General features: G+C 40.7%; 1 protein-coding gene across 11 annotated transcripts in view; it reads right to left on the reverse strand.

The window, feature by feature from the left end:
- Window positions 1-26,590, reverse strand: part of synrg (synergin, gamma) — a 53,064-nt gene that overhangs the window by 12,932 nt on the left and 13,542 nt on the right. For all 11 annotated transcript variants that reach the window (XR_007042240.1, XR_007042239.1, XM_047390699.1 and 8 more), the window contains 9 exons: window positions 25,261-25,457; window positions 24,378-24,632; window positions 23,395-23,534; window positions 21,750-21,874; window positions 20,831-20,893; window positions 17,612-18,571; window positions 6,468-7,013; window positions 1,339-1,502; window positions 1,143-1,196 (listed from right to left, as the gene is read on the reverse strand). Coding sequence is in view for 9 of the 11 variants with exons in the window: in XM_047390699.1 (XP_047246655.1) it covers window positions 1,143-1,196; window positions 1,339-1,502; window positions 6,468-7,013; window positions 17,612-18,571; window positions 20,831-20,893; window positions 21,750-21,874; window positions 23,395-23,534; window positions 24,378-24,632; window positions 25,261-25,457 (2,504 nt within the window). In the remaining 2 variants the exon portion in view is untranslated. The remainder of the gene's footprint in view (window positions 1-1,142; window positions 1,197-1,338; window positions 1,503-6,467; window positions 7,014-17,611; window positions 18,572-20,830; window positions 20,894-21,749; window positions 21,875-23,394; window positions 23,535-24,377; window positions 24,633-25,260; window positions 25,458-26,590) is intronic.

Genomic DNA, 26,590 nt, shown 5'->3' on the forward strand with positions numbered 1-26,590 from the left:
CTCAATAATATTTAGATCTGGTGACTGTGCAGGCCATGGGAGATGTTCAACTTCACTTTCATGTTCATCAAACCAATCTTTCACCAGTCCTGCTGTGTGTATTGGTGCATTGTCATCCTGATACACGGCACCACCTTCAGGATACAATGTTTGAACCATTGGATGCACATGGTCCTCAAGAATGGTTCGGTAGTCCTTGGCAGTGACGCGCCCATCTAGCAAAAGTATTGGGCCAAGGGATTTCCATGATATGGCAGCCCAAACCATCACTGAACCACCCCCATGCTTCACTCTGGCCATGCAACAGTCTGGGTGGTACGCTTCTTTGGGGCTCCTCCACACCGTAACTCTCCCGGATGTGGGGAAAACAGTAAAGGTGGACTCATCAGAGAACAATACATGTTTCACATTGTCCACAGCCCAAGATTTGCGCTCCTTGCACCATTAAAACCAACGTTTTGCATTGGCATGAGTGACCAAAGGTTTGGCTATAGCAGCCCGGCCGTGTATATTGACCCCGTGGAGCTCCTGACGGACAGTTCTGGTGGAAACAGGAGAGTTGAGGTGCACATTTAATTCTGCCCTGATTTGGGCAGCCGTGGTTTTATGTTTTTTGGATACAATCCGGGTTAGCACCCGAACATCCCTTTCAGACAGCTTCCTCTTGCGTCCACGGTTAATCTTGTTAGATGTGGTTCGTCCTTCTTGGTGGTATGCTGACATTACCCTGGATACTGTGGCTCTTGATACATCACAATGACTTGCTGTCTTGGTCACAGATGCGGCAGCAAGACGTGCACCAACAATTTGTCCTCTTTTGAACTCTGGTATGTCACCCATAATGTTGTGTGCATTTCAATATTTTAAGCAAAACTGTGCTCTTACCCTGCTAATTGAACCTTCACACTCTGCTCTTACTGGTGCAATGTGCAATCAATGAAGACTGGCTACCAGGCTGGTCCAATTTAGCCATGAAACCTCCCACACTAAAACGACAGGTGTTTCAGTTTCATTGTCCAACCCCTATATTTCATGCTGTGAGTGCGCATTTTGGTCATGTAAAATAAAATATATACAATTTTAAAGGATCTTTTAATTAATTTTGGACACGAACAAAATGCTGGACAAATTTGGACACAAACCTCCAGAGCACTTTCCAGACACCTCTGCCACTCATACGCGTACCGCTCGCTTTCCTGCAACAACCCAGAACAGAATTATCCCACATAAACACAAAGCCAAAACAAAAAGGAGCGCAGTTCCTTTGCAGCTTTTAACACCCTGGACTATTAGGGCTGCTCAGTAAAAACAGCTGTCACACATAGAAGACCTGCTCACCTCCACCTCCCCTGTCAGGTCTTTGTACTTGTCCCTGATGACAGGCAGGGTAGGCTTCTCGTTCAGCGTGTTGGACCGGTCTCTGAAAGGCTGCTCCGGAGCTGGAGATGGAGGTGAACGCCCGATCTCCTTCTCACCTAAGCTGTGACTGCGTTTGTGAGAGCCTGAGGCCACGACAGGAGAGAGACAAGTTACAACCACGTGCTTCAGTGGGATTCTATCCGGAAGACTGACAAAGTAGTGCATAACTGATGTAGAAGAGTTTCATGCTTTTTAAATTGTTTTATTAACAAAAATCTGAAAAGTGTGGCATATGCTTGTATTCAGCCACTTTGAGTCAATACTTTGTAGAAACGTATATCTCTACCAGCTTTGCACATCTAAACACTGACGTTTTTTCCCTATTCTTCTATGTAAAATAGCTCGAGCCAGTTCAGAGTGGATGGAGAGCTTCTGTAAAGGACTTTGTCAAGTCTTGCTACAGTTTGCTGGATTTTAAAGAACCTTTTATCTAAACTTTTCAACTGTAGTTCTGGCTGTATGTTTAGGGTTGTTGCTCTGCTGGAAGGTGAACCTCTTTCCCAGTCTCAGGTCACCTGTAGCCTCTAACAGGTTTTCTTCTAGGACTGCTCTGTATTCAACTCCAGACATATTCCCATCGACTATGACCGGTTTCCCTGCTGCTGCTAGAGAAAAACAAAACCACAGCATGATGCTGCCACCACCCTGCCTCCTCTTACGCATACCATGTTCAGAGAAATAGGCAATGTTAGGTTTCCTCCAAACAGCATTTCCCATATAGACCAAAAGGTTCAGCTTTGGTCTCATCTGACCAGAGCACCTTCTTCCAGATGTTAGTCGTGTCCCGACATTTTAGCACACAACTCTTTTAACATTGATAACCGTTTTATTCGCAGTTTGCAAAGTTAGAAACTTTGAGGTACTCCCCAGGGTCATGATCTTTCCCCTCTTTTATTTGTTAAAATAAAAGCTGCCAGAGCCATCACACTGGACACCACATCAAATTCGCAGACGCGGCCTGCTAGTGAGTGACTTTTAAAATTGGTGCGAAACTTCCTTTATAAACACCAATGTGTAGAAAACAAAAGCAATGTGCGTAGACTTTGGAAAAAGGCCTACAATGATTTCTTCAGTAACGATTAATAACCAAACTGTTGAGCTGGTGCCACAGTACAAACACCTGCGGGTGCTTATTGATGACAAATTGTGTTTTAAGCCAGAAGTGGAGTGAGTGGCCAAAAACCCCCACCAGCTTAAGCACTTTTATTGAAAGCTTCGCACTTTTAATATCAGTTCTTCCTTTTTGGGGATGTTTTATTCTTGTCTTGTCTGCAGGGTATTGTAAATGTAAGAGGTGAAATTGCCGGCATACCCCTGAATGAACTTTGTGACCTCTACAATACCAGATCTCTAAAGAAGGCTAAAATCCTCCGGGCTGAGCGCTGTCATCCATTATGGGGAGAATTTTCCCTGCTACTTTCAGGGAGGAGGTGCACTGAAACGTCTTTTTATTTGCTGCTGCTGTCAGCTTGGTGAACTTGACAATTTGAGGATGGACCCAGACTTTTCTTGCAATGATGTTGTTTTTATGTGACTGCTGTCTGCACAACAAATTGCCCCTCGGGGTTGGGATAATAAAGTTTGCCTTTGACCTTTACATGGCAGGCGAGAAACTGCAAACAAGCATTTTTATGACTTCCACTCTTCTATAAAAGCCAGATTTGTGGATTAGACAAAGCCAGCAGATTTTTGCCTACGAATTGTGGATCTCTGTAGCTCCTCTAGAGTTCCCATGGGTCTCTTGGGCAAAGCTCACACTGCAGTTCATCAAGTTTAATGCCAGTTTTTTTTTTTTTTTTTGCTGAAATCCGATTTTTTTTTGTGTGGTGGTTTAAACAACTAATTAAATGCAGTTTGCGACTCACACACGCTAAAGGAGGTTATTGATGTCACACAGCAGGAGGCTGTTTATAGAAGTAATAATGGATGTTGGCGTCTCTGTGTTATTATTAAGTTGTGGAGCAATGGGAGCCGACAATATTATGCCGACATCATAACGAGACGAAGAAAGATGAAAAAAAGAGCACAGCTAACGACGACGGCCTTTTGTGCAGCAGTGACTGCTGCATCTGTAGAGAAGTCCGTGTGGGTCCGTAGTCGGTGCCACGACAATGAAATGTGACATGACCCTTCGCTTTGAAAACCATCCGATACATAATTAGTAACTCATGTAAAAGTGGCACAATTCGGATTTATTTAGAGGTAAAAAAATAAATAAAAATCGGATTAGGGACGCATTTTCCTGCTGAATGAACACTGCCTTGCAGAGGTCGCTAGAGTAGCCAGTAGTACTTTGACTCAAGCTGAAGTAAAAAGTAGAGAGTTAAAAAATTACGCAAAAGTAAAAACTTTTTGGTAAAAAGACAGCTCAAGTAACTAATCATTACATCTGATTTCATTTGTGAAAATGATCTCATCAGACAAAAATATAAAGTTATGTGCAAATTCTGGTATTTTAAAGATTTAAAAATAGTAAAGATAAGTGAAATAAATACAAAATAAATTCAAAAAGAAGAAACGTTTTCAAATCAAACTTTTTCACAACATAAAGCTTCAAATTTGATTTATAGAGCTTTTCCATATAGTCAACATCAGTATACACTATGTGTGGCCACATTCCTTTAAGATACAATATGTCTAAAAAAGTCAATTCTTAATTTCTGACAAATAATGATTAGCTACAAACAAAGCCAGAAATATGCAAATAGGAATATTTCACAGAAAACTAACCCTGGCAAAGTACCACAACAAACACACGCACAAACAAAAGTTCAGGCTATTCCAACGAGACCTGAAGCTCGTCTGTGTTTGTGGATCATCCAGAGTCAGGTGTTCCACCCCTTACTCCTCCACAACCCACAGAGGGATGTGTAATCTTCCCCACAGCCACTTACCCTGGCACAAAGCCTCACTGTGATCAGACTACTGCTTCATGGGGCGAAGAGACGTGAACGAGGCCCTCCTACCTCAGACAAATTAAATCCAGCCCAGGGAGAGGAACCTGTGGGGGCTTTTATATCAGTGCAGGAGAGCGTAATTAATTATTTGTGGGACTTCACACCGGCAAACAGCAGTTAAAGGAATGAACAGCCTTAAAGTGGTTCCGGTTAATTTCAGCTCATGGATTTTTCGGCTTCTGATAATCCATCTCAGATGTCGGTGCCATTAGAGCGGGACTGTCACGGCAACACTACCATCTAATGTCTGACGGCTCCATTACAGAACACAACAGGATAGCAGGTAGAGCTGTATGCCATGCTGGGGGAGCCGAAAGGTTCAACATTACATTCAGCCACTACCGTTCAAGATCTTGATATCTTCAAAATGGGAAAAAACCCAAACGATTTTTTGTTTGTTTGTTTTATCGAGGCACAGCGATTGTTAACTGGGACACTTGCTGGCGACGGCCATGAACCACAGAGAGACTTTCAGAGTCGCGGAAACTTTTTTTCTTCCTTCAATAGGCTGGTCGCACTTGTGTGACCACAAATATTTTTTAGTTGCAACAATGTGAAAATGGGTCACTTGTGCAACAAAAGTGGTCGCACTCTAGGCCCTGAGGACTCATCTGAGGGCTTGGAGTTAAAGCTGACTGGTATCTAGAGCTGTTTATCATTTCGTCCGCCTTGAAAAATTTCTACTTCCGCCTTAAGAAAAGTTACCATGGACCATGATGCTGCCACCACCATGTTTCACCGAGGGTAGGAGGTTCTTTTGACGATGCTCAGTGTTGTTCTTGTGCCAAACTGTTTTGGAATTCAAATTTGGCTTAATCAAACAATAACATATTCAATATTTTTGGCAGAATTAAGCCAGGATTGCATATTTTAATAGAAAAAAAGGTTTCTCTCCCTTCTCCTTAGGACAGACTAAGACAACAGTTTTCACTTGTAGAACAAAATCAGACCAAACCAGAAAATGCTCTTTCAATGCTGCTGTCTGCCTCATGGCAGCCTCCCTGACCAGCCCGTTTCATCCTATCACGTTTTCAAAAATATCCTGGAAGCATGAATGTCAAGAAAATCTGCTGTATTTTATTCCAAGTTTAAGCTGACTACAACTAATGGCAGAGGTAAAGTCAAGAAGACTGAATGCCTGTTCCAGCTGAAGAAACGTAACCCACAGCATGGTGCTGCCACCACCATGTATCACTGAGGGTATGGTGTTATTTAGGTGATGTTCAACATTTCTTTTGAATTCTGTCCAAAATGTAGAACTTTTTGGTACCCTTCTCCTGACTGACACCTTTGTACAGTGAGATAATCTATGCAAACTACGGCTTTAGATAAAGGAACTAAACAAGCAAATGTGACGAAAACACTGCAAGGACATTTGAACGTTATTTCAGGTCAATCAGTTTCACTCAAACTGACTGCAGGTTTGAGGAAAAGGCTGAAGAACTGGTTGTGGACTTTTCTGTAACCAGATTATTGCAGATATTTCAATTCCTCAAATATGTTTGTTTGTTTTTCACTCCTGGCGTTTCTACACCATACATGTCACATAACAAATGGGAAAAAAGTTGGAAATTATTTATCAAAGTCTAATTTTTCAATCAAAAAACCATAACATTTTAAAAGGCTTGTGTAAAGTTTTGTTGAAGACAGTAAGGGTGTTGGTAAGGAAACTTTACCAAATAAAAGGATGTTGAAGCTGCTTAGTTTGAAAAATTACCATATAAAGGAATATTAGAATTTAAAGGTAGGTAGCGAACCGCCCGGTAACAAGATAAATGGGTCTTGGTGAGGATGGGGAACCGATACTTTGAAAAGATCGACAAATTAAGGAGGGACTCAATGTAACCAGACTCAGAGGACTCTCCTCTGAGCTTTACTGTATTTGCGATTGTTCACTGGTGCTGCTCCCTCTTGATTGCAAGAGTAAAGATCTTTTTGATATTCCACAACCCTAAGATAATAAGTAATAATAAGTACAAAGTGCCCATTATATCTTCCTAAAACACAGAAGCAACCATTAAAACTAAAAATGTAATTCTTAATATATAATTATTTGTGCTCAGTTGATGTTGAATGGTCATGGCGACTCACCTTGAACAGACAAGTCAAAAGTTGCGAGTTCGTTCTTGATCATCTCCTCACTGGATTTGACGTTGGTTTGAGCGCTGGCTTTCAGGAAGTCAAACTTGCCGAATTTGGGCTTGTCCACTTGGAGGATGCCAAATTCTTCCGAAGTCTCGCTTTGGTTTCCCTCTGAGCCCACCTCAGCAGTGACAGCTGGTGAGTCTGATTTTTCAGACACAGTACTGGCAAACTCTCCAAAGTCATCGTCGTCAGCGGGCCGGTCACAGGAACCGAAGTCGGCGAAGGCCTCGAGCTTGTTATCTCCTGAAGATCCATTCTCTGCAGTTAAAGAGGTGGTGATCTTTGCCAGGGAGCTGCTTGAGATGTTTTCAGCACTGCCAAAGCTCAGTTCATTCTTTTGTGACGGTGCTAAAGATGATGAAGAAGCCCCTTCCAAGCCCTGGGGCTTTCTCTGCTCACCGGCCAGACTTTCTTCTCGATCTGACCAATCGTAGCTAGACAAGGTGCCGAGGGCCGAGGTCCCAAATGGGTCAAATTTCATGTCGTCTCTTTCTGTAACGACAACATTGACATAACAGTTTGTGGTTCGTGGGAACAGCACAGATGCTGTAATGATACAAGAACAAGTTGTTTATATAGTGAGAAATCTGGACGTTTACAAGCACTCATCACAGATACGGATGTCTTTAACTATTGCCTTTGAATAATGCCAAAACAACCTTAAAAACAAATTCAGAGCACAAGTTTAAATTTACTGGATTATTTCTCTAAACAATAATACATACAGGCTCGAGCAATATTAATAAACCCCCAATAATATTTGGTTTAAGGTCATTTGGAAACAAGCTTCCATCATAATCCTGGATGCATATCTGACCACTCCTTATCAGAATCAGTGAAGGTTTTTTATACTGACTGGCTTCCTGACCCAGACCCGGCTTATAAAATTTCAATAGACTTCAGGTCAGGGCTTTGAAAGTGTAATCGAGAAAGCATAATGTAAGCTTTCCAAAACTAGTTTTGATGTGTATTTGGCGGCAGTGTCCTGTCGGCACACCCAGCTGTGTCCAAGTTTACACTGTCTGACCCAAACTGTCACCTCAGTTGAAAGAAAACTAGTCAGGATGTCCAATAATCACCAATACTCCAGTCAGTCATTAACTGGAAAAGGCTGGAACACCAGGATCATTATCTACAGTGAAGAGAGTTTGACATCAGAATGGACTCAGATGGTGTCTCAATGCTTCGAAACACCTTCAAGCATGACTGAAATTTGACAAAACCAAATGTTTTTAGGAGGGGGGTTTTCTGGTCAGAGAAAACATATTAACCTTTTTGGCCACAAACACATAATGAATGTTTAGAGGATTAGATGCAAGCCTTTCAAACGTAAGAAAACAGCATCCGCTGTCAAGAAGGGTGATGGCAGCATCATCCGGAGGGTCTGTATCATGGCTAATGGCACTAGTGCATTGCGTAGGAATAATGGGATGGATTAATGAAGATGGAGAACCACGTCCCAGTTCCTCAGTTTCACCGCAAATCAAAAAGTTGAAGGACAAAGATCCTGCGTTGAAACTGTTTTATCCTTTAGGAGAGGACAAAGCAGGCTACCATTCAGCTTCTGGAACAGCCCTGACCGCAACCACATTAAAATGTAAAGGCTATTTTTAAAGGTTGAGTCTGTTGTAGGAAACCAACCAAGTTAAACAAATTTTAACACCTCAATATCTGCCAGAATTATTCCAGAACATTGCTCATGGCCACAAAAACTCGGGGGTTTCTCTGCAACCTGACAATGGATAGTTATCCAAATATTAGTGGAAGTGTATTTATATATTTCAGCCTGTGTGTATGATTAAGACCACAATGAAGTCACCGGTGCAGCCAGTTCTTGTTTTCAGTTAGAAACCCAAAATCTATATGCCATTAATGTTCATGGTGAATGTATGCAAACGTCTAACCCGCACTGTTGGTCACACTTTAGTTCAAGAAGGCTTAAGACTCAGGCGTCAGTAGACCAACATCATGAAACACTTTATTTACTTCTTCTGTTCTTCTGATTCAGTTTAACGTCTTCCCTAACGCTGTTCCCATGATGCTCCCTGGATCTGGATACATATATGAACATCAATTTCCATATAATGGAAAAACACCTTGCAAATTACTGAGTTTTTGTGGTGGTGTTGTATTAATATGGATACCTAACTATTCCACAAGTGTTTTCCCAGCAGCTTAAATAAATGCCCAGTTTTCTTCTTTCCGCCATCCTTTCCAGGATCAAACAGTGAGACACCACACAGAGCCGCAAAGTATGCAAAACATTTACTGTCCAGGTAAGCAGCTGTTAAAATCAGCTGCCTTCTTTTTTCTGCCCACCTGTATGCTACGTTTTTGTTAATTTACCAATATTGTGCATACAGTCAAGGTAAAAGAAAGTGCACCCTCTTTCAAGCCTAGATTTTTCCTTAAGGGCAAAATAGAAAAGGTCAGTTCTTTGCCAGGTTTTGCTTAAATCGAATCCCAAGAGGTTGAACAGATTCAACACCGTCAGCGTTGTTCATTAAATAAAGATGCAAATTAAATCTAAAATCTATGTCTATAAAATCTATAAAATTAAGTACACCCCATGCTTCAACAGTATGTAAAAGTCCCTTAAGCACCAATACGTTGAAGTAATTTTCTGTATGACATTAGACTCTGGCATTATTGTGAAACTATTTTTGCCCATTCTTCTACACAATGTTGCTTCAATAAATGAATGAACTGGTTTCTGTCAAACATCAGATGGTGGACAGATGGTCTCACAATCAAATCTACAATATTTTGATAAACAGATGAGTTCATGGTAAACTCAAGGCCTTGTGACTGCAAAATAAGCTCAAATCATTACCCCTCCACCACTGTGCTTGACAGTTGCTGTGTGTGTTTGTTTTTTTCCTGGTGCTGAACAGTGGATTTGGGTCGAACACTACTTCGGTCTCATCTGGCCAAAGGATATTGTTCCAGACGTTTAGTGGGTTATTCAGATGCAATTTTGCAAACCTGAGTAATGCTGCGATAGTTTTTAGATAGGAGAGGCTTTCTACTGGCAACCTTTCTAAATAAGCCACACATGTTCAGAAGTTTTCTAATCGGACTTTCATGAACTTCAATATTTAACATGCTAAGTGAGGGGTGTGGAGTTCTTGGATGTTTTTCTAGTTTCTCTGAGGGTTGCATGGTTTGTACTGGGGAAATTGATCGAGATGTTAACAACAGGGAAGATTGGAAACTGGATTAATTTTTTTTCACCCCTCAATAATCTTTCTTAACGTAGAAACAGTTGTTTCTGATTGTCTGGAAACGACTCTTCCCAGACCTAAGATGAGCAGCAGCAGGGACTTTTCTAAGGGTGTTGCTGGTGTCTTTCCTTCCTGGCATAATTCTGACACATATTTAAATGCTCCACAGCAGAGACTCCTCTGTTACAGAGGTGGACACACCTGCTGAAGATCAGTTAACCGAGTGCATTTGATTAGCAGCAGCTGGGTGCTACTTTCCCTCTTTAATCCCAAACCCAGAGCTTCTCCATTTCATTCTGTTCTACATAATGAGATGGTAGAACCTGCATATGTTTTCCTACATTTCCTGCTATGCGCAACCCCTAGCATTGAAGGATGGTAAGAACACAACGGTTAAGAACGAGCCCCACCCGTTGTTGTTCAGTGTTAAAAACAGAGCAGACTCGACAGAGTCTAACCTTAGGATCCCCTTTCTTTTTATTTCCAGCTGTTAGATCTCATTTTACGCAGAAAATCGAAGTATGTGTGTGAAGACAAACTGTGAAACTGTGAACAAAACTGTCCACACATTTCACTTTAACATCTTTGGAACTGTGAGAGTTAAAATATTCTGCATTGATTTCAGCAGATAACACTTGTCAAATGTTAAAGACTTGCTCACTCTGACACAAACATGTTGTTTTGATCATTTTAATGCCTTAATGGAATCATAACAGTACCATCCTCCTTTGTTGGGACCCCTAGTAAGGCTGAATAAAAACCTTTTAAAAATGTATCTTTATTAAACAAAACAATTTCGTTTAAATACAATTATTCAGTGAGGACAAAATAATCCCACATAAAAAAAAAATTAATTGTTAAGAACCAAGTCCCGGGTGGCACAATAGTTTGTAGCCCTTCTGCTAAGACTCTGTATAGCCACCTTTTACAACAGAACGCCACTTAGTCCTTTCCTATAATCATACTTATTTAATGTGGAACTAAACCCAAAAGCAATCTTTTTTGCAAATAAACTGTATAAATTGGACCTTAGGGTGCCATCATTATGTTACTGTGGAATGTTTTACATTGTTAAGTAAAATTGTTACCCGCATTCGGGTATAAAACTATCTCACTCAGACACGCCTCCATAGTGAGTCAGAAGTTGGAACTGCAAGCATTGATCATAGCGTTTCATGTTTTATACCTTCGATCATATTCTTTACTTGAAATAATATAACTCTACATGTAAATGCCAACTTTCTGAAAGTTTGTCGATGCTTTGAATGTTAGCTCATGTTAGAAATGATGCTGCCCCCATCAGTTTACCACTCAGAAACTGGACCTATTCTGTCCTAGACTGCCTCAGCAGCACCAGCTTCGGGCATCGCTGAGCCAACGCTTTTAGCCAGTGGCTCGAACTGGTAAGGCTCAGGCCCGCTAGGCTCCATAAAGCCTCCCTTAACCTCCGGTGATGATGGGGGTGAAAAATCATCCACCTCAAAAGAACTATCTGCTACCCTGCTCACTCTCCAAGTTTCAATACGTCAAATTAGGCTAGCTACCACTTTTCCTCGTCCTCCTGACCACACCCCTGATTAACCCACTCCACTCATCCCCACACTTGGCTGTGCACCTCAGTGTCTATTGGCACCACCCACTTTGGTGGCATTTGTCAAAATTTGTCTGGGGGCGAGGTTATGCTTTTGCAACAAGTTTAGTTCCACTTTAAAATATTCTGGTATTTCAAAGAGTAAATGATACTATGTGTTCTTACAAGCTTCCCATGGAGCTTGAAAGAGAAACAGGCCCACAGCATCACAGATCCTCCACCATGCTAGACAGTGAGCATGAGATGCTTTTCCACATATTTCTCTATATTCAGGTTTGGTCCAAAGCTCAATTTCAGTCTCAGCTGTAGAAACAACAGGGTTCCATTTAAGTCCCAGCGGTGCTCAGGAAACTTCATGTTTCTCTGTTCTGGTAGCAGAAAGGCTTATTTCTGGCATCACACTTGAACAACCTTTTACCATGAAGATAGCATCTAATGGTTGCCATGGAGACTAGATGACTCCATGATACCACTCGGTCCTGCAATTTCTAACAGCTTTTTGTTTTAATTCCTTCCTAACTGTAGTGCTTATTGTGTGTGGTGGCAAAATAAGTCTGGGTCTTCATCAAGCCAAAGAGGCCAGTGGCTAATAGAAACAAGCCTCTGTATTATATCTATACCCGTGGGGAAACAATGCGTTATGGCATGCTAATAAAAAAAGTTGGATTTTTCTAAATGTCCTGTTAAAATGGATCTATTTCAAGGCATTTTAAGCATCATTGCAAGCATGGCAGTAAATGCAGCCAGCACTACTACTAATACTCTTCAGCTCTTTCCATTGTTTTAAACTGGATATGAGCTGAGTGGTTGACGAAGCCACTCTAGCCTCTATGTTTTCTTTGTCTGAAACCAGTTGAGAGTTTCTTTGTATGTTTGTGATCATTGTCTTGATGAAAAATCCAATTCTGATTAAGAATATCCCAGTACATTCTTCCATAAATTCTATTATGTCTGATCTCCAAATTTCACAGTTTGCCTGATGTTTTAGGGTGATGTGCAGGGCCATTTCTACCTCAAGTATGGTGTGTGCAATGACATCTAAATAGTTAAATTCTGGTCTCCTCTTACCTTGTTTCAGAGACTTGTCCAAATGTTCAGAAACGATGATTAAATTAGCTTCAACATGTTTTTTCTTCAGCTGTGGAGTTCTGTGCAGTAACTGGACATATGGGCCACATAAGTTGAGTGTGTTTTGAATTGTTTGCAAGAAAATAAACAACTTCTTCTACTAATTACAGGTCTATTGAAGCTCTCTGCATGTGGTCCTTAGCTCATGGAAAATTATTTTGGGAAATCATTTGGATTTCCAGCTCGGAAAGCAAGAAGCACCTGGTCATTGCTGGTTTATGGTGAAAAAGGTTGCTCTTTCAGACCAGAGATTATCTCTCAAATGGTTTTCATTGGAAGAACCAGAAGTTTAGAAATGTCTCTAACCAACACTATCGACATGTCTAGCAATAAGGTTTTGAAGGTCTGTAGATGGCTCTTTTCTTTTGTACATTGTCCACCTTTTCCTTAGACTATTAGTGAAGACTAACGCAGCTGATATTAACTTGCACTAATGGAGGACAGGATTGGTTTCTAAATACTGGCAGATTTAAGCTGGCTTCTTGGCTTTTTTGCCTTGCTGCAATTTCTCCTGTCCACATGTTTAATACTAATTACCAGAGTCATTCCACTTTGTCAGATATAAGCTCATTTATGGACTTATCTGTTATGATTTCTGTGCATGCGAAGATAACTTCAGTCCTTACCGACATGTGTTGTGAATATTATGTCAAAAAATCCCATTAGATACATATTTACTGAGAAAAATGGACGTGTTCAATGCTTATTTTCCCTAATATTAAACTGTCTGGTTTTGCTATGTGCTATTAGTTACATGGAAATGGCAGTAAACTGATATTATTGAACACAATATGCACTGTGAAGGATTTCTACATAAAAGGCATCAATCAAAACATCTTCTCTGTCTCTGTATGTTATGTTTCCTTAAAACTAAAATTAATTACTCCCTGCACAGCTTGCAGACATCTGCCAACAATCTTCCTCTCATCTCCACAATGAAATAATGCCACCTTGTTGCACCCTTGCTATTTTTGCATAACAGGACCAGAAATGCACTGAGCAATTTGTGAAATTGACAAGGACCTATTTGTTATTTGTAATTACACCAAGTTATGCCTCTAACAGAAGGAAAAAGGGGGGAAAGAAATAAGACGGTACGCATTTGAGCAATACCAACAGTAAAGTTTATTACGACAACAGCAGTTGAGAGAAAGAGAGAAAAGGTCACAAAGAACTGTGAGAAAGAAGTCTATCGTTACAAGAGGTTCATCAAACTAACACTTGTAAAATTAGATTTCAGTCATTTTTTAAAACAGGAGCATGCAGAGTCAAGAGAAGAGGCAGAAAAGAAACAACAAGAAGGTAAAGAGAACAAACAAAAATCCAAAGATAAAGAAGCAGGACCCAGAAAGAGAAGGCACATTCACAGACTAGAATCAGCAATTTTTAGGGAGTTGACAAACTTAGTTTGACAATTAAGAACTTAAGCAGCAGGTGTTTTTCCAAAACGGATTTGAATACAGAATATTTAGAAAGCCTGGTTGAAAAGACAATCCAAAGAACAAGGCAGGAAGCAATAACCCTTTGAGGCCCTGATGCGAAAAACTGGCAGAGGAGTCCAATTCACCTCATCTGAGGAGGGAGAAAAGAGAAAATCTGCCATATTTTTACATTTGCTCAAATGTGAGCCATGGTGGTAAAACAGACATAGGAGAAGTAAGGTTACAATATCTGCCCTAATCAGCTTGGAAATATGAGGAAGTTCAAGTACTCAAAGGGTTACAGAAAACAATGAGGGGTATCTTACACCGGGCATCCCAAAGAGGGCCTTAATTACACCCAATCAGACAGATTTAAAGAGACAGTATCCTTTTTCTCTTGCTACAGTGATTGTTTGTCAAGGAAAACCCTACATTAGGGGTTGAAAACACAAAAATGTATTACTAAATACCACAGGATACATTTATCATTAATAGTTTACATACCAGCTAGACCAAGAAGTCTCTAGCCTCAAAATAAGACTGTTCATATTCCTGTAATAAAAATACACTACTAAATCTTTATGTATACATTTTGTCTTGAATAAAAACAACTTGCAATACTTTTATGCATAAAATGTTCATCTTTTATGTTCTTGTCAATTTCACAAATTGAAAAAGCAGGCACACTGCAGCAAAAAAGCAAGGCAGGAAGGGTAATGCTAACTTCGCAATATTCTCAGAGAGCCAGACCGCTGAGCCACGAGTGATAAATTCATGCGGCGATCATCAACGTGAAACAAAAGGAACTAAAAGTATAAACGAGGATCTGAGCCCTTTTGTGATTCAAAAGGTAACTTGCAAAAGAAATACTGTCTCTTTAAGAATACAAACAGTTCCTAAAACACAGTGCAAAGCTTATAGAGGGGAACTCAAACTGCTTGGCCTGCTACATTAAACAACAGGTCAGTCCCGAAGCTCTCCAACAACAGTAGAGAAATAAAAGGATTTCACAGAAGCATAATGTTTCTTAGGAATGTAACGATGTATCTATGAACCAGTTGTTGCAATATGTGAGGTCGTTTGGATTAGCCAAGATGACTTATTAGAGCTATGAGCATGTTTCCTTTTCTGTGAAATGGATCCTGGATGAGACCATTTGCTATGCAGATACACACTATGTTGCAAATGTATTCATAACCCCTGAACTATTACAACCACAAACCTCAGTGTACTTATTGGGATTTTCTGTGGTACACCAGCACATAGTAGCAGATAATTGTGAAGAGGAAGGAAGTGTTGCATGGTTCTGATGCAAGAGTGGCAAGACAGAAGATAGTGAAATAAAGCCGAAAGATCTCCTGTTTGCAGAGTGCCAATAAGCAATATAGGGGGTACAACAAACATTGGAGAAGGTGCTCTGCTCAGATGAGGTTAAAATCAAATTGTTTGGTCTAGGTGCAAAACACTAAGAGAGGAAAAACTAAGAATGAGCAGCACATGAAACATGGTGGTGTAGGCATCATGCTGTGGGAAAGGTTTTATTTAGACCTTGATGATCTCGATCTGGTCAGAGGTATTGGAAAAATGAATGGAGCTAAATACAAGGCAATCCTGGAAGAAAACCTTTGTGTGCCAAATAGCACACAGGACCAGACCAAGAACAGTTTAGATAAGAAAGTGTTCTCGGCGTGTGGAAAGATTAATGGAATTGTTATGGTAAAACAGCCACGTAGGCCTGTTTAGAAATGGTCCGGCTATGGAAATACTTATTACATCCTGTAGCTGTCAAGGTCAGGCTGCCATACAGTACTGGGTGCCAGAAAGATTTATGTAAGTCACAAGATGAGTAGATTGGTTGAAATATTCACATACACACAAATTATATGACTTTGTGCCACTGCCTTCTCTTACACCAGCAGGACAACTGCACTAAACATTCATCCAGAGTTACAGTTTAATGGTTTAGATCAGAGGTGGCAAACCTTTTTGCAAAGAAGAATGGGCAAAAATAAGAGATCTTGAGCTCAAACTCTTAGACAAACACCAGGTGCAGAATGCATAAGCACATGTAGTATTTTCCTTCTACTTCACAATTATGCAGCACTTTGTGTTGGTATTCATATGATTAGGGACCTCAGGTAAGTGCCAACAAACTTGTCTCTCCTCTCCTGCATAGGTATGCTGCAGCCTTTTACTTTTTAGATTATTTTGATTGCACATTACTAAACTTTCACATTCTAAACTCATGCTCACCATACAACACTGATTTCACTGACATTAACACTTTATATTGCGAATGTTTTAACCTTAGTTTGTGCTGAATAAATATATATTTCAGAACTCGTCTACATGGTGTGTCTCCCTTTTATGTTGTGACCCTTGAGCCAGGTCATAACAATTAGTTTTTTTTAAATAATTAGCATTCAAATACAATGAAACTTGTGGTTGTTCAAAGGTAAAAATACATTTGCAAGGCACTGTATGTGGAATTACTGATTGTTACTCCATAACTGTTGTCAGATGGAGACTGAGAATTTTAAACTTAAATCAAAAACAGTTCGTTATTACGTATTCATTGAACCACAATTAAAATCTCAGATTACCCATCTGAATCGAATGGAATGCAACGAAACACAAGCCATGAGGTGGAAGTGAGATGCTCGATGAATAAATAATAAGCTGTGGTCGGGATGAACAACAGGAAGTGCTGACCTGTAGACTACCTGAATATTAAGGAATCTGGGTTGATTTCCTTTTAATACATGAACCCCAGAAACAAGTACAAGGTAGATTTTAACTCCACTTTTGCTGACATGAGGTAGGGACTGAAAAACCTCAAAGTCAGAGGATCATTTGATCTAAAAACACCGCATGGTGGGACTGAAAATACGGCAGAGTAACACAACATAGATAGACGTAAATAGAGAACCGCATGCATTCACATTCAAGCACTCAGATCTGAAGTTTATATTGGATCCAGCAATAATGTTACTTTAATAAAATAGATTTTCTCCAGTTGCTGCATGCAAATCTCCTATTAAGGGGGAGCTATTATTTCCACTTAATCCAAACTATATTTTGTGGTATGCCTTCAGCACACGGGAGCTAAAAAGAAACCCTCCAAGTAATGCTTTTGGAAATTTTGCAGTCAATCGTGCAAAAACCTGTGAGCTGAATAATTCAGAGGATCATCAACCTTCTGTACTCATCTGTATTCAACTGAACCGCCTGTTGCTGCCGCTCGACACGGCAGCAGTCTGCTGCTTCCTCAGTATGGACACAATAGGCTTATCCAGGTTGGGCAGACTGTGGCTGGGGACCTTGCCTATGAGCTGTGACTGCTAACGCATCAGAAGCAGGCACTCATCAGTTTAAAAGAAAAATAAGGTATGGGGCCAGGAGCTTATATCAGCATATACAGGGCAGAGGAGAGGGAAGGTGGACATGAAAGGAAGTGAAGAATAAATAAATTGAATAAATAAATAAACAACTAAGACAGCAATAAGAAATGGATGATGAGATGTAAAATGGAAATGATGCATCTAATTTGATATGTCATTTGGTGCATTTGAGCATTTTTCATTTCAACAGAGACCTCATTTATTTGACCCCATGTTTGGTGACATTTAAGTGGCTCCAGTGAGAAGGAGAGACTGGCTGGCCTCAGAAATAATACTGTGTGCGACTGGGCGGAGCCTCACCAGAGCAAACGTACTAGTTCCTCACCTGTGGCGGGGGGCTGGTGGGCCGAGAGGCCCGGCAAATCCAGAGAGCTGTCTGACATCACGTGCTTCAGGTCTCCACCCATGTCCGACAGCTTCATGTCCAACTGCACGGAGAGCGCGTCCTCTGAGTCGTCCTTCCCTACGCTGCTCCCGCCGATGGACGGGAGGTCGAGCGACTTCACCGATGCAGAGTCCTCCTTGCCATGTTTGAAAGCAGCCACCTTGTCCACCAGAGTCTTCTCCGAGGCGCCGAGTGCAGTGGAGAACTTTGAAGACTGAAAGTCGGCAAAGTCGTCCGTGTCACTCTTGAGGGAAGAGAACGATCCGCCGCCACTCTCTTTCGTGTCATCGTAGGAGAGGCCTCCTTCCAGAGACAGCTGTTTGAACACGTCATACTTGTCTGAGGTCTGCTGAGGCTGCTTTGCGGAGGAGTCCCCTCGGATCACAGTTCCACTCTCACCTTTCGGCTCTCCGCCAGAACTTCCAAATGCCATGAAATCTGCAAAGTCATCATGAGGAGCTGCTGCTGCTCCTCCTGCTGCTATTGAAGTTTGAGTGGAGTCAGAGGAGGCGCCAAAGAGGGCAAAGTCACCAAAATCATCTGCACCTCCCCCTGAAGGTTTGGCTCCGCTGGTCAGGAGGCTTAATGAGGGTGGAACAGATACAGGTGGGAATGTGCTGAGTTTTTTCTCAGTGGAGGCAGGAACGGATGGAACCACAGAGGAGAAAAGGTCCAGGTCGGCCATGTTGAGAGGATTTTTGGGTTGGGATAGAGACACTGCTAGCTGTTGCTGCTGCGGAAGTTGCTGTAAAGTCTGGGAGTTTGGGAAAGCAGAAGGGAATGCAGGTTGAAAGATCTTGGCCTGATCTGAAGGGTCTAATGGTGAGACGCTGTCGGCGGTTTTGAAGTCTGTGAAGTTATCGTCGGCACTGACAGACTTGAAGTCTGCAAATCCTTCCCCTGGAAAGGAGAAAGGACAAAGGATCAGTGATAGAAATGTAAAAAGACAAAAATATAATCTTGGCCACCACTTCGATCTATAATCCTGTAGGAGGAAGCCTATGGATTAGTTATGGATTAGTATGCCTCCAGTCTATGGAGAATGATACACTTCCATTTCTAGTGATGAACCGTGAGCAGCATGTCTAAAAAGACAGCACACATTACTGCAGAAAAACAAAGCTTTGCTACACCATTCAGTCAGACGTTTACATTTACTCATGAATGTAAAACAGCAGGAATAACATTAATTTGGGACGTTTAATGATATATTTGAAAAACTAATTTTTTCCACAGGCTGGCATGTTTTTACAACAAACCTGTTTTATGAATTTGTTTGGTTGGACAAGTCTGAATAAAATGTAGATTTTCTCTAAACTCTAAAGTGGCAGACTCATACTTACAGATTTAAATATATTCATAGTTCCACAGATTTTTGACATCAATGAAACTTGCACACATACCTTTTTGTAGCAATCAGCAAGGTACAAGGCATGATTTTGTTGGTGGTCTGGAACAGCTTGATAGTTTTCAATAGAGTTTGAAGTTGAGGCCATTCTAGAAGCCTAATCAAAGTCCTGCTTTATTCTTCTCAACACTCGATTGTGTCTAAGTGTTAACCATCTCACCCAAACTATCACCGGCAGAAGAAATTCATTAGGTTGTTCAAGAACAACCTAGGAACACCCGAAAGCTTAAACCACATATAATTTGGAAGATGCTGGAAAACCAGTGTTACTTTCCAAAGCTCAACTGAAATTAGCAGCTTCCCATATGGACAAGCCAAATCCCTTCTGGAGAAAAGCTTAATGGTCAGAGGAGACTCAGATTGAGCTATTGGCCACAAATATAACATAAATGTTTAGATCAAGGTGAGGCTTTCACATTTAAGAACATGTATAGACTGTCAAGTATGGTGGTGGCAGCATCATGCCGAGGGGCTGTTTCATTACCACTTGTTTTTGGTGCAATAAAAAAAGTGGAAAGAATATTGAAGATGGAGGACTACCTCAAAAAATACTTCAACTCCCCTTGAATCAAGAGCTAGATGTTTGAAACTTGGACACATATGTGGGTGTTCCAACCCTACAATGATCTCAAATACACATCATAAGTGGCTTTGGAATGGCATAGTCCTGACATAAACCCTGTTAAAGATTTAGCGACTATGTTGCCAACCAGTATATAAGAATGACCATTTCTGTGAAGAAGAGTGGTCAAATTTCAAGCCAGGATAGTGCCAGCGCCCTCTTGCGGGCGACAAAGACTGCATGGTTTGTTTTGCTAAGACACATCTACCATAACAGCAGTAGGGGTGTGTGTTCATAAATAAGCCTGTATGTAAAACTTTGACCGTTTGAAAAAAAGAAAAATCCACAATAAAATAAAATTACATAATTCTTGTTTTTAAAATGTATTGCTGTGTTTTGTGTAAGAATAATAACACCTTCAAATAAGCAATTTAAATGTTTAATTAAAAACTCCAAATTCAAGTGAGTTTCAGGCTAGTAGTAAGTGTATGTAAACTTCTGACTGACACTCCAACAAACCTACATCCACAACCTACATCTACAACCATGCCAGGAGGAAAATCAACTTGCAAAAAATTACAATCTTTACTTCATTTTTTAACGTCAGATGTACTGAAAGAAAATAGTCAAGCTGGGTATTTTCTGCAATGACAAAACACTATTAAAATGTGTTGTGTGCCTTGCAAAAAGCACACATGATGCTGATTTAAAGCACAAACAAACACTCAGAATATATCAGGTTTCAGCATCTCTTGACGCACTGTGTAGTGATATATGCACGGACTAAAACAAAGTCTGTTCACACCGCTGGTGCATGGTGGAAAAGAGAAAAGTAATAGGCTCATTAGAAAAAACAGAGCCTGCCAATGCCAAAGAAAGGTCACAGCAAAGCATGACTTACTGGAGATGTAAGAGCAGCCCCCATCAGAAACTGTTCTAATGAAACATGGGTGGGAAACACACTCGGATCAACATGGAACAGTGTAAACACAGAATAATGGCGTCATGGCAGCTTTCCCAGAGTTACAACTAAATGTATAATAAGAGGGAATCTGATCCTGACCCAACTCCTCCACCAACTTCATGTATAAATGCATTTCTTTCCCAAAGAAGATATGAAACCGGTGCTCTTTAACAGCTGGAAAAACAGAGAAATAAACTTCCAACAAAGAGAAGTTGAGCTTCTTACCGACTGTTTTCTTGTCAGCAGGTTGTTCTAGCTGTCTGAATACACTGTATTTGTCCCCAGCATCTAAAAAAAGAAACGGAAGAATGGAAAAAGAAGTAGAGATGTAGAGAGTGATGATGACACTCTTCAGTGTGGATGTTGTTAAGGAGGGAAAAATATCTAAATGTGAGCTACTTCATGTATCAGTGAGGTGTTTAAAATTAAGTGAAATCAGAGAGCCAGAAATGTTCTTCTATCACATGTTGAGACATATCTGTGGTTCTTTCAGGTTGCAGGAGAGAGCAAGACTTTCAGAAGATAACAGTAAGACTGTAGCACAAAAACGTTGCTCTGCTTTATGCGTTTGAGCTTTCAACCTCTGCTTGTTTGGATCTGCTAGATTTGGAAATGTTGTCAGCCTTTTAAAAACTTTAAGATAAGCCTCTATACTCTCTCGGGACAACCAATGGAGGCTACCATTTAGCATTGCAAACTAAGCTAATTGCTAAAATAAACTGCTCTGTCTCACCGCACATACAATGTGATGCCAGATCCTTCTGAATGCTTTTTTTATCTTTAACGATGGTTCGTGAAGAGACATTTTAATGTGCTAAAATGTGTATTAGTGGGTCAAATCTTACAATAACTTAAAAATAAAAATTGGCCACAAAATTCTGATTGGTGCATGGAAATTAGAAACATTTCAACAACAGGCACACGTTTTCTTAATGCTATGGAGAAACAGTTATTTGAAATATAAACAATTATACTTAAAAAAAACTGCAACTGCAACAAAATGACTGCCATCTTTACCTTTAGGATAATATTTTCTAACCGTTATGTCTTTATGTTTTTCTACATGGCAGTACCTGTTAGGAATATTTCACACAGGACAGAGAATGCTGTAAAGATTAAAACCAACATGAGTAGCAGACGCTACCTGAGACAGGGGGTGTGGGCTCTGCAGGCTGATCCACAGACAGCTGCTTGAACACGGCATACTTATCAGAGGACAGGACGGAGGAAGAGGACGAACCAGTCACCGGAGTCAACATGGCAGGTGTGCTACAGGGGCATAGAAGCTTTGTTCAGACACCATGAAGTGTGAACACCAATAACAGAAATTTATGGCCTTTTTGGTTAGGTTGAAGAGTCATTTTTAGCAGAAACAATTAGACTCCAAACTGATACAATCTTGCACCCAAGGTTGTGCCCTGCTCTAATTGATTTAACAGTAATGCTGCACAATATATCGCAAATATTGTGATTGCAACATCAGTCTGCACAATATCCATATCCCAAATATTGACTGTCTGGAGCGCAATAATTGTTGGGTAATATATTCTAAGTGCTATGAACTTGCATTTTTCATGCCACCGTATTATTAAGCCAGTTTGAAGGAGTCTCATAGAAGCAGATGCTCACACCGGACACAAATGGCAGTGCCGAAAATGCTTAAGATCAGAGTGATGGAAGCACAGATGGGAAATGGAGGAAAGAAAATACCCATACACTGCAACTGATATCATCACGATATTAAATATGATCATCATCACAAGATTTTCTAATACAGTGCAGCCCTATCTAACAGGTCAAATATGTTTATGACATGCAGAATTTGCATGCATGGCACTTGGGAGATAAAATCCTACCAAATATCACACCCGAGCAGTGCTTTGCAATCGCAGTATTTCACACACTGATACTGGGATGATGATGACGATTCAAAAATGTTGTGCAGCTCGACTGAGCAACGAATTAAAATGCATCTGACCACTCTGCACAATCCTGAAGCCACAAAGCTTGTACAAAAACAACAGATGTGCTACTGCTGAAACTTTTGGGAGACTTGCTTCTCTATGCTTTCATTCTGACCTAAACCCGACCTAACGCTGCTTCAGATAGCAACTTTGAATCTCATCAGAACAAAATAAAAAGTATAATCTTTAGGAACTACCAGTAAATTTACTTTCATATTCATTATGTAAATAAATTAACTCAGAAAGAATAACAGTGTTCTTTGGAACCTGTTTTCTGCAGTACATTTGACAGGTAGTTATAGCTACCGGTTGGACTCTAGAACACAAAAAGAACATTTATTTGAACAACTGTCTATTCTTGCTCTGGCTTTATCTCTATGTAGATAATTGCCTTGCAGATCTGTCTCACTGACAGAACAATGTGTTGGAAAGGGCCTAGAAAGTAATAGAGAGAAATGAGCATCTACTGTCCACTGAAATGAATTCATTAAGACATAACCCCAGCTCATTGCTATTCTGAGGAGGTTATTACAAGACATTAAGACGGTGTAAGACAGACAATGAGAGATGCAATTATTATGCAAAATAACTCAGCTATAAATAACCATCAGTGGCTGAATATTTGACAGCATTCTCTGCATATAATCAATGACCTTCTTCAGAGAAGATGGTTGAATGCAGAAAAGGGACACCAAGTATACAGTATATTAGCAATATGTAGGGTTAAACTCTGCATTAGCCATGTGCTTTTTAAAAACACATAAAATTACTACATTTTAAGTGATGAGACTACAAACGTTTACACTGACAGAGTCTTGTCCTTACCTATTTTGATGTTGATGTCCAGCAGCGGTGGGAAAGCTCCCTCCTGATTCCCCTTGGAAATCAGAGAAGACCTGGTCTCCTGCTCCAGCTTTCGGAGCCTCCTGGAAGTCCTGGAATTCATCATCCTCGATTTTGGTCCCCTACATGAACACATTGTTCCTTGTCAAGATGTGTGATATGCTCAGCAACAGAAAGTCAAGAAGGTTGTGCAGAGACTAGCAAAACAACCTCAAACTTCTGTGTATTTTTGGGGGATTTTATGACAGACCAGCACAAAGAAGTGCATAGTTGTGAAGTTGTTAAGCTCAGCCAGATTGTATGGAGAATATCTGTGAAGATTTTTTTTCACGTTTGGTCTGGACTTTGACAGGGCCATTCTTACATATGAATACGCTATGATCTAAAAGTACTATTGTAACTCTGGTTGTACGTTTGAACCTCCGGCTGAGTCTCAAGTCAAACAGATTCTCCTCCAGTGTTGCTCTGTATTTTTTATCCATCTTCTAGATCAACTCTGAACAGTTTGCCTGTCCCTGGTAAAGACTCCCCACAGCATGATGCTGCCACAACCTTCTTAATGAGTTGTTCAATGTGATGTGCAGTGTTAGTTGTCACACAGAGCACTTGACATATGTGCTAAAAAGTGAGGTTTTGCGCCCATTGCACCAAAGCACCTTCTTTCAGCAATGGCTTTCTTCTTGTCACCATTGAGAATAGCACAACTAGAAGTTGTCTTATCAACACATTCTTCCACCTGTGCTGCAGCTCCTCCAGAGTTACCATGGACCTTTTTCTTTTCTGCTTTCTTGATTGCTTGCCTGGCCTCTCAGTTTTGGTGGTTTGGAAAGTTTCCATTCTATCCATTTTTAGATGATTAGACATGTTTCCTTCTATTTCACAGCTATGCACCACTTTGTTTGCCTCAAAAAAAGGCTTTGATGTGACATGTGAAGAGGTTGCAATACTTTAACAAGGTACTGTACCCGTGTTGAAGGTGCAGGTGGAAAATTGGCGATGAAATTTGTGTTTGTGGGCGGCTGAGGAGGGGCAGCAGGTGCCATAGCCATGATCGGTGCTGCTGGTGTGGCCATGGACATGGAGACAGGCGGCTGGGTCATCATCGGCTGCTGGTGCTGAGGTATGATGGGGGCCATGGCCAATGCCAGGGCAGGCAGGTTGGGCACAGGAGGAGACGGAAACTGACTCAGTATTTCCACATTCAATACTGGGAGGCCGGTCTGAAATAAAGGACAATTTGCTTCAATTTAATTAAAAAATATTTTATTATTTCGAAAAAGAAAGGTAGTAAATGGATAAAAAATTAATTTAATAATGGAAACAATATATTTACTATTCAACTTAAGTACATCAATTTATTACAGTGGTGGAGATGTATTGTATTTAAAAAGGTCCTGTAAGACGTATGGGGCACTGGCAGTAAACTGTTGCTTTTGTCTTGTAAACAAGGTCAGCTTCGTTTTAGAACAGATTGTCTGCGGCTCGCTCCACAGAACGCACCTTGTTTGGTCTATATTTTAAGACTGTGGAAGATTTACATCACCACAGGTGTCTTATTATTCTTTGGATGGAAGCGGTGGCATGTAGCGTTTCGTGAGCTGCCTGCAGATTTGCATCCTCCCAGGGGGTATGCGACAGGCTGGGGCTGAAGATGATAAGAAACCTCCGGCTGAACTCATCTGATGGGGACACAGCTAGATATTGAACTCACGGAGCTTTACAAGCCGAGAGTCTATTGAAGACACTGTCTTCTTCTTCCCGTTTTACCAGAGTTTGATGGAGGAACGTGTAGAGAATTATTCCTTGAGTCATTCTAAGGGGGTTACTTGTTGCGATGAGAGTTATTACCTGTGCCACACCAATTAGTCCAAGTACAGTATAGAGCTCCTCCTTGGTCAGCATGCCAGGTGTTGTGCGATTGGCTGATGCCCAGATTTGCCCCAGCGCTTCCCTGGGAAGGCCTGATGACATCAAGATTGGGTAGAGCTTTGCTGTGTCTATCCCTGCCGGAGTCATCGTGAGTTCAAGAACCTTCTTAAACATGTCTATAGAAAAGAAAATAATAAACATTTGTTACAAACAGTGACTTAATTACGTTAGAACTCATATTCATTGAACCTTTGCACAATTTCACATTTTGCAAATTTAAAGTTTAACGTATTTTATTAAGTTTTTATATGGACCAACAGAAGGTAGTACTTAAGGGGTTTTCAACATTTGAAGAAAATAAAAATCTGAAAAGTGTGGCATGCCTTTGATTTTAGATCCCGAGTCAATACTTTGTAGAGCCACATCAGCAGGTCTCTCCCAGCTTTGCACGTATTGAGACTTAAGAGAAGTCTTTGCTCCTTCTTTGCAATACAGCTAAAGCTCGGACAGAGTTGAATAAAACACTGTGGAAACAGCATTTTTCAAGTCTTACCAAAGAGTCTCAATCAGATTTAGGTTAAGACTTTGATTAGGCCATTCTAACCCATGAATATGGTTTGATCCCAACCACTGCATTGTAGATATGGTTGTATAAATAGGATAGGCCTGGACTGGTATGAAAACTTTAAGTACGCCACAAGTTCACAATATCAAAATAGCTGACTGGCAGTTCACAGCAACAGCCAGAGTTTTACATAAACTTCGATTACTCCGGCACAATCTGCAACATCTTAGAAAAAGGATGGTGAATCTCCACCCCAGCTTTAGGTCTTTTGCAGCATCTTACAGGCTTTCTTGCAGGACTGCCCTGTACTGAGCTTCATCCACGTTCCCATCAATACTGAACATCTTTCCTGGCTGATTACCAAAAAAAAGTATCCGGACAGTGAGAATGGGGATAGAGTGGATCGCAGTGTTAGTTTCAACCAAACGGCTATTTGCATGTAGGCCAGAAAAATCAGTTATGGTCTCATCTTCCACATGCTTGCTATAGCCCTTACTTGGCTTGTGAGAACCTGCAAACAGGACTTCTTATACCTGCCTTCTTATAACTGTCTAACCCTGTCCCACCAGAACTATAGATCTCTGCAGCTCTTACATTTTGGCTGCTTCTCTGATTAATATTTTCCCTGTCTAGCTTGTCAGTTTAGGTGGACGGCCATGTCTTGGTAGGTTTACAAATGTACCCTACTCTTTTCATCTTCAGATGATGGATTGGATAGTTCTCCATGACATCTTCAAAGCTCAG

The sequence above is a fragment of the Girardinichthys multiradiatus genome, chromosome 18 (assembly GCF_021462225.1).
Source record: "Girardinichthys multiradiatus isolate DD_20200921_A chromosome 18, DD_fGirMul_XY1, whole genome shotgun sequence".
Lineage (NCBI taxonomy): Eukaryota > Metazoa > Chordata > Actinopteri > Cyprinodontiformes > Goodeidae > Girardinichthys > Girardinichthys multiradiatus.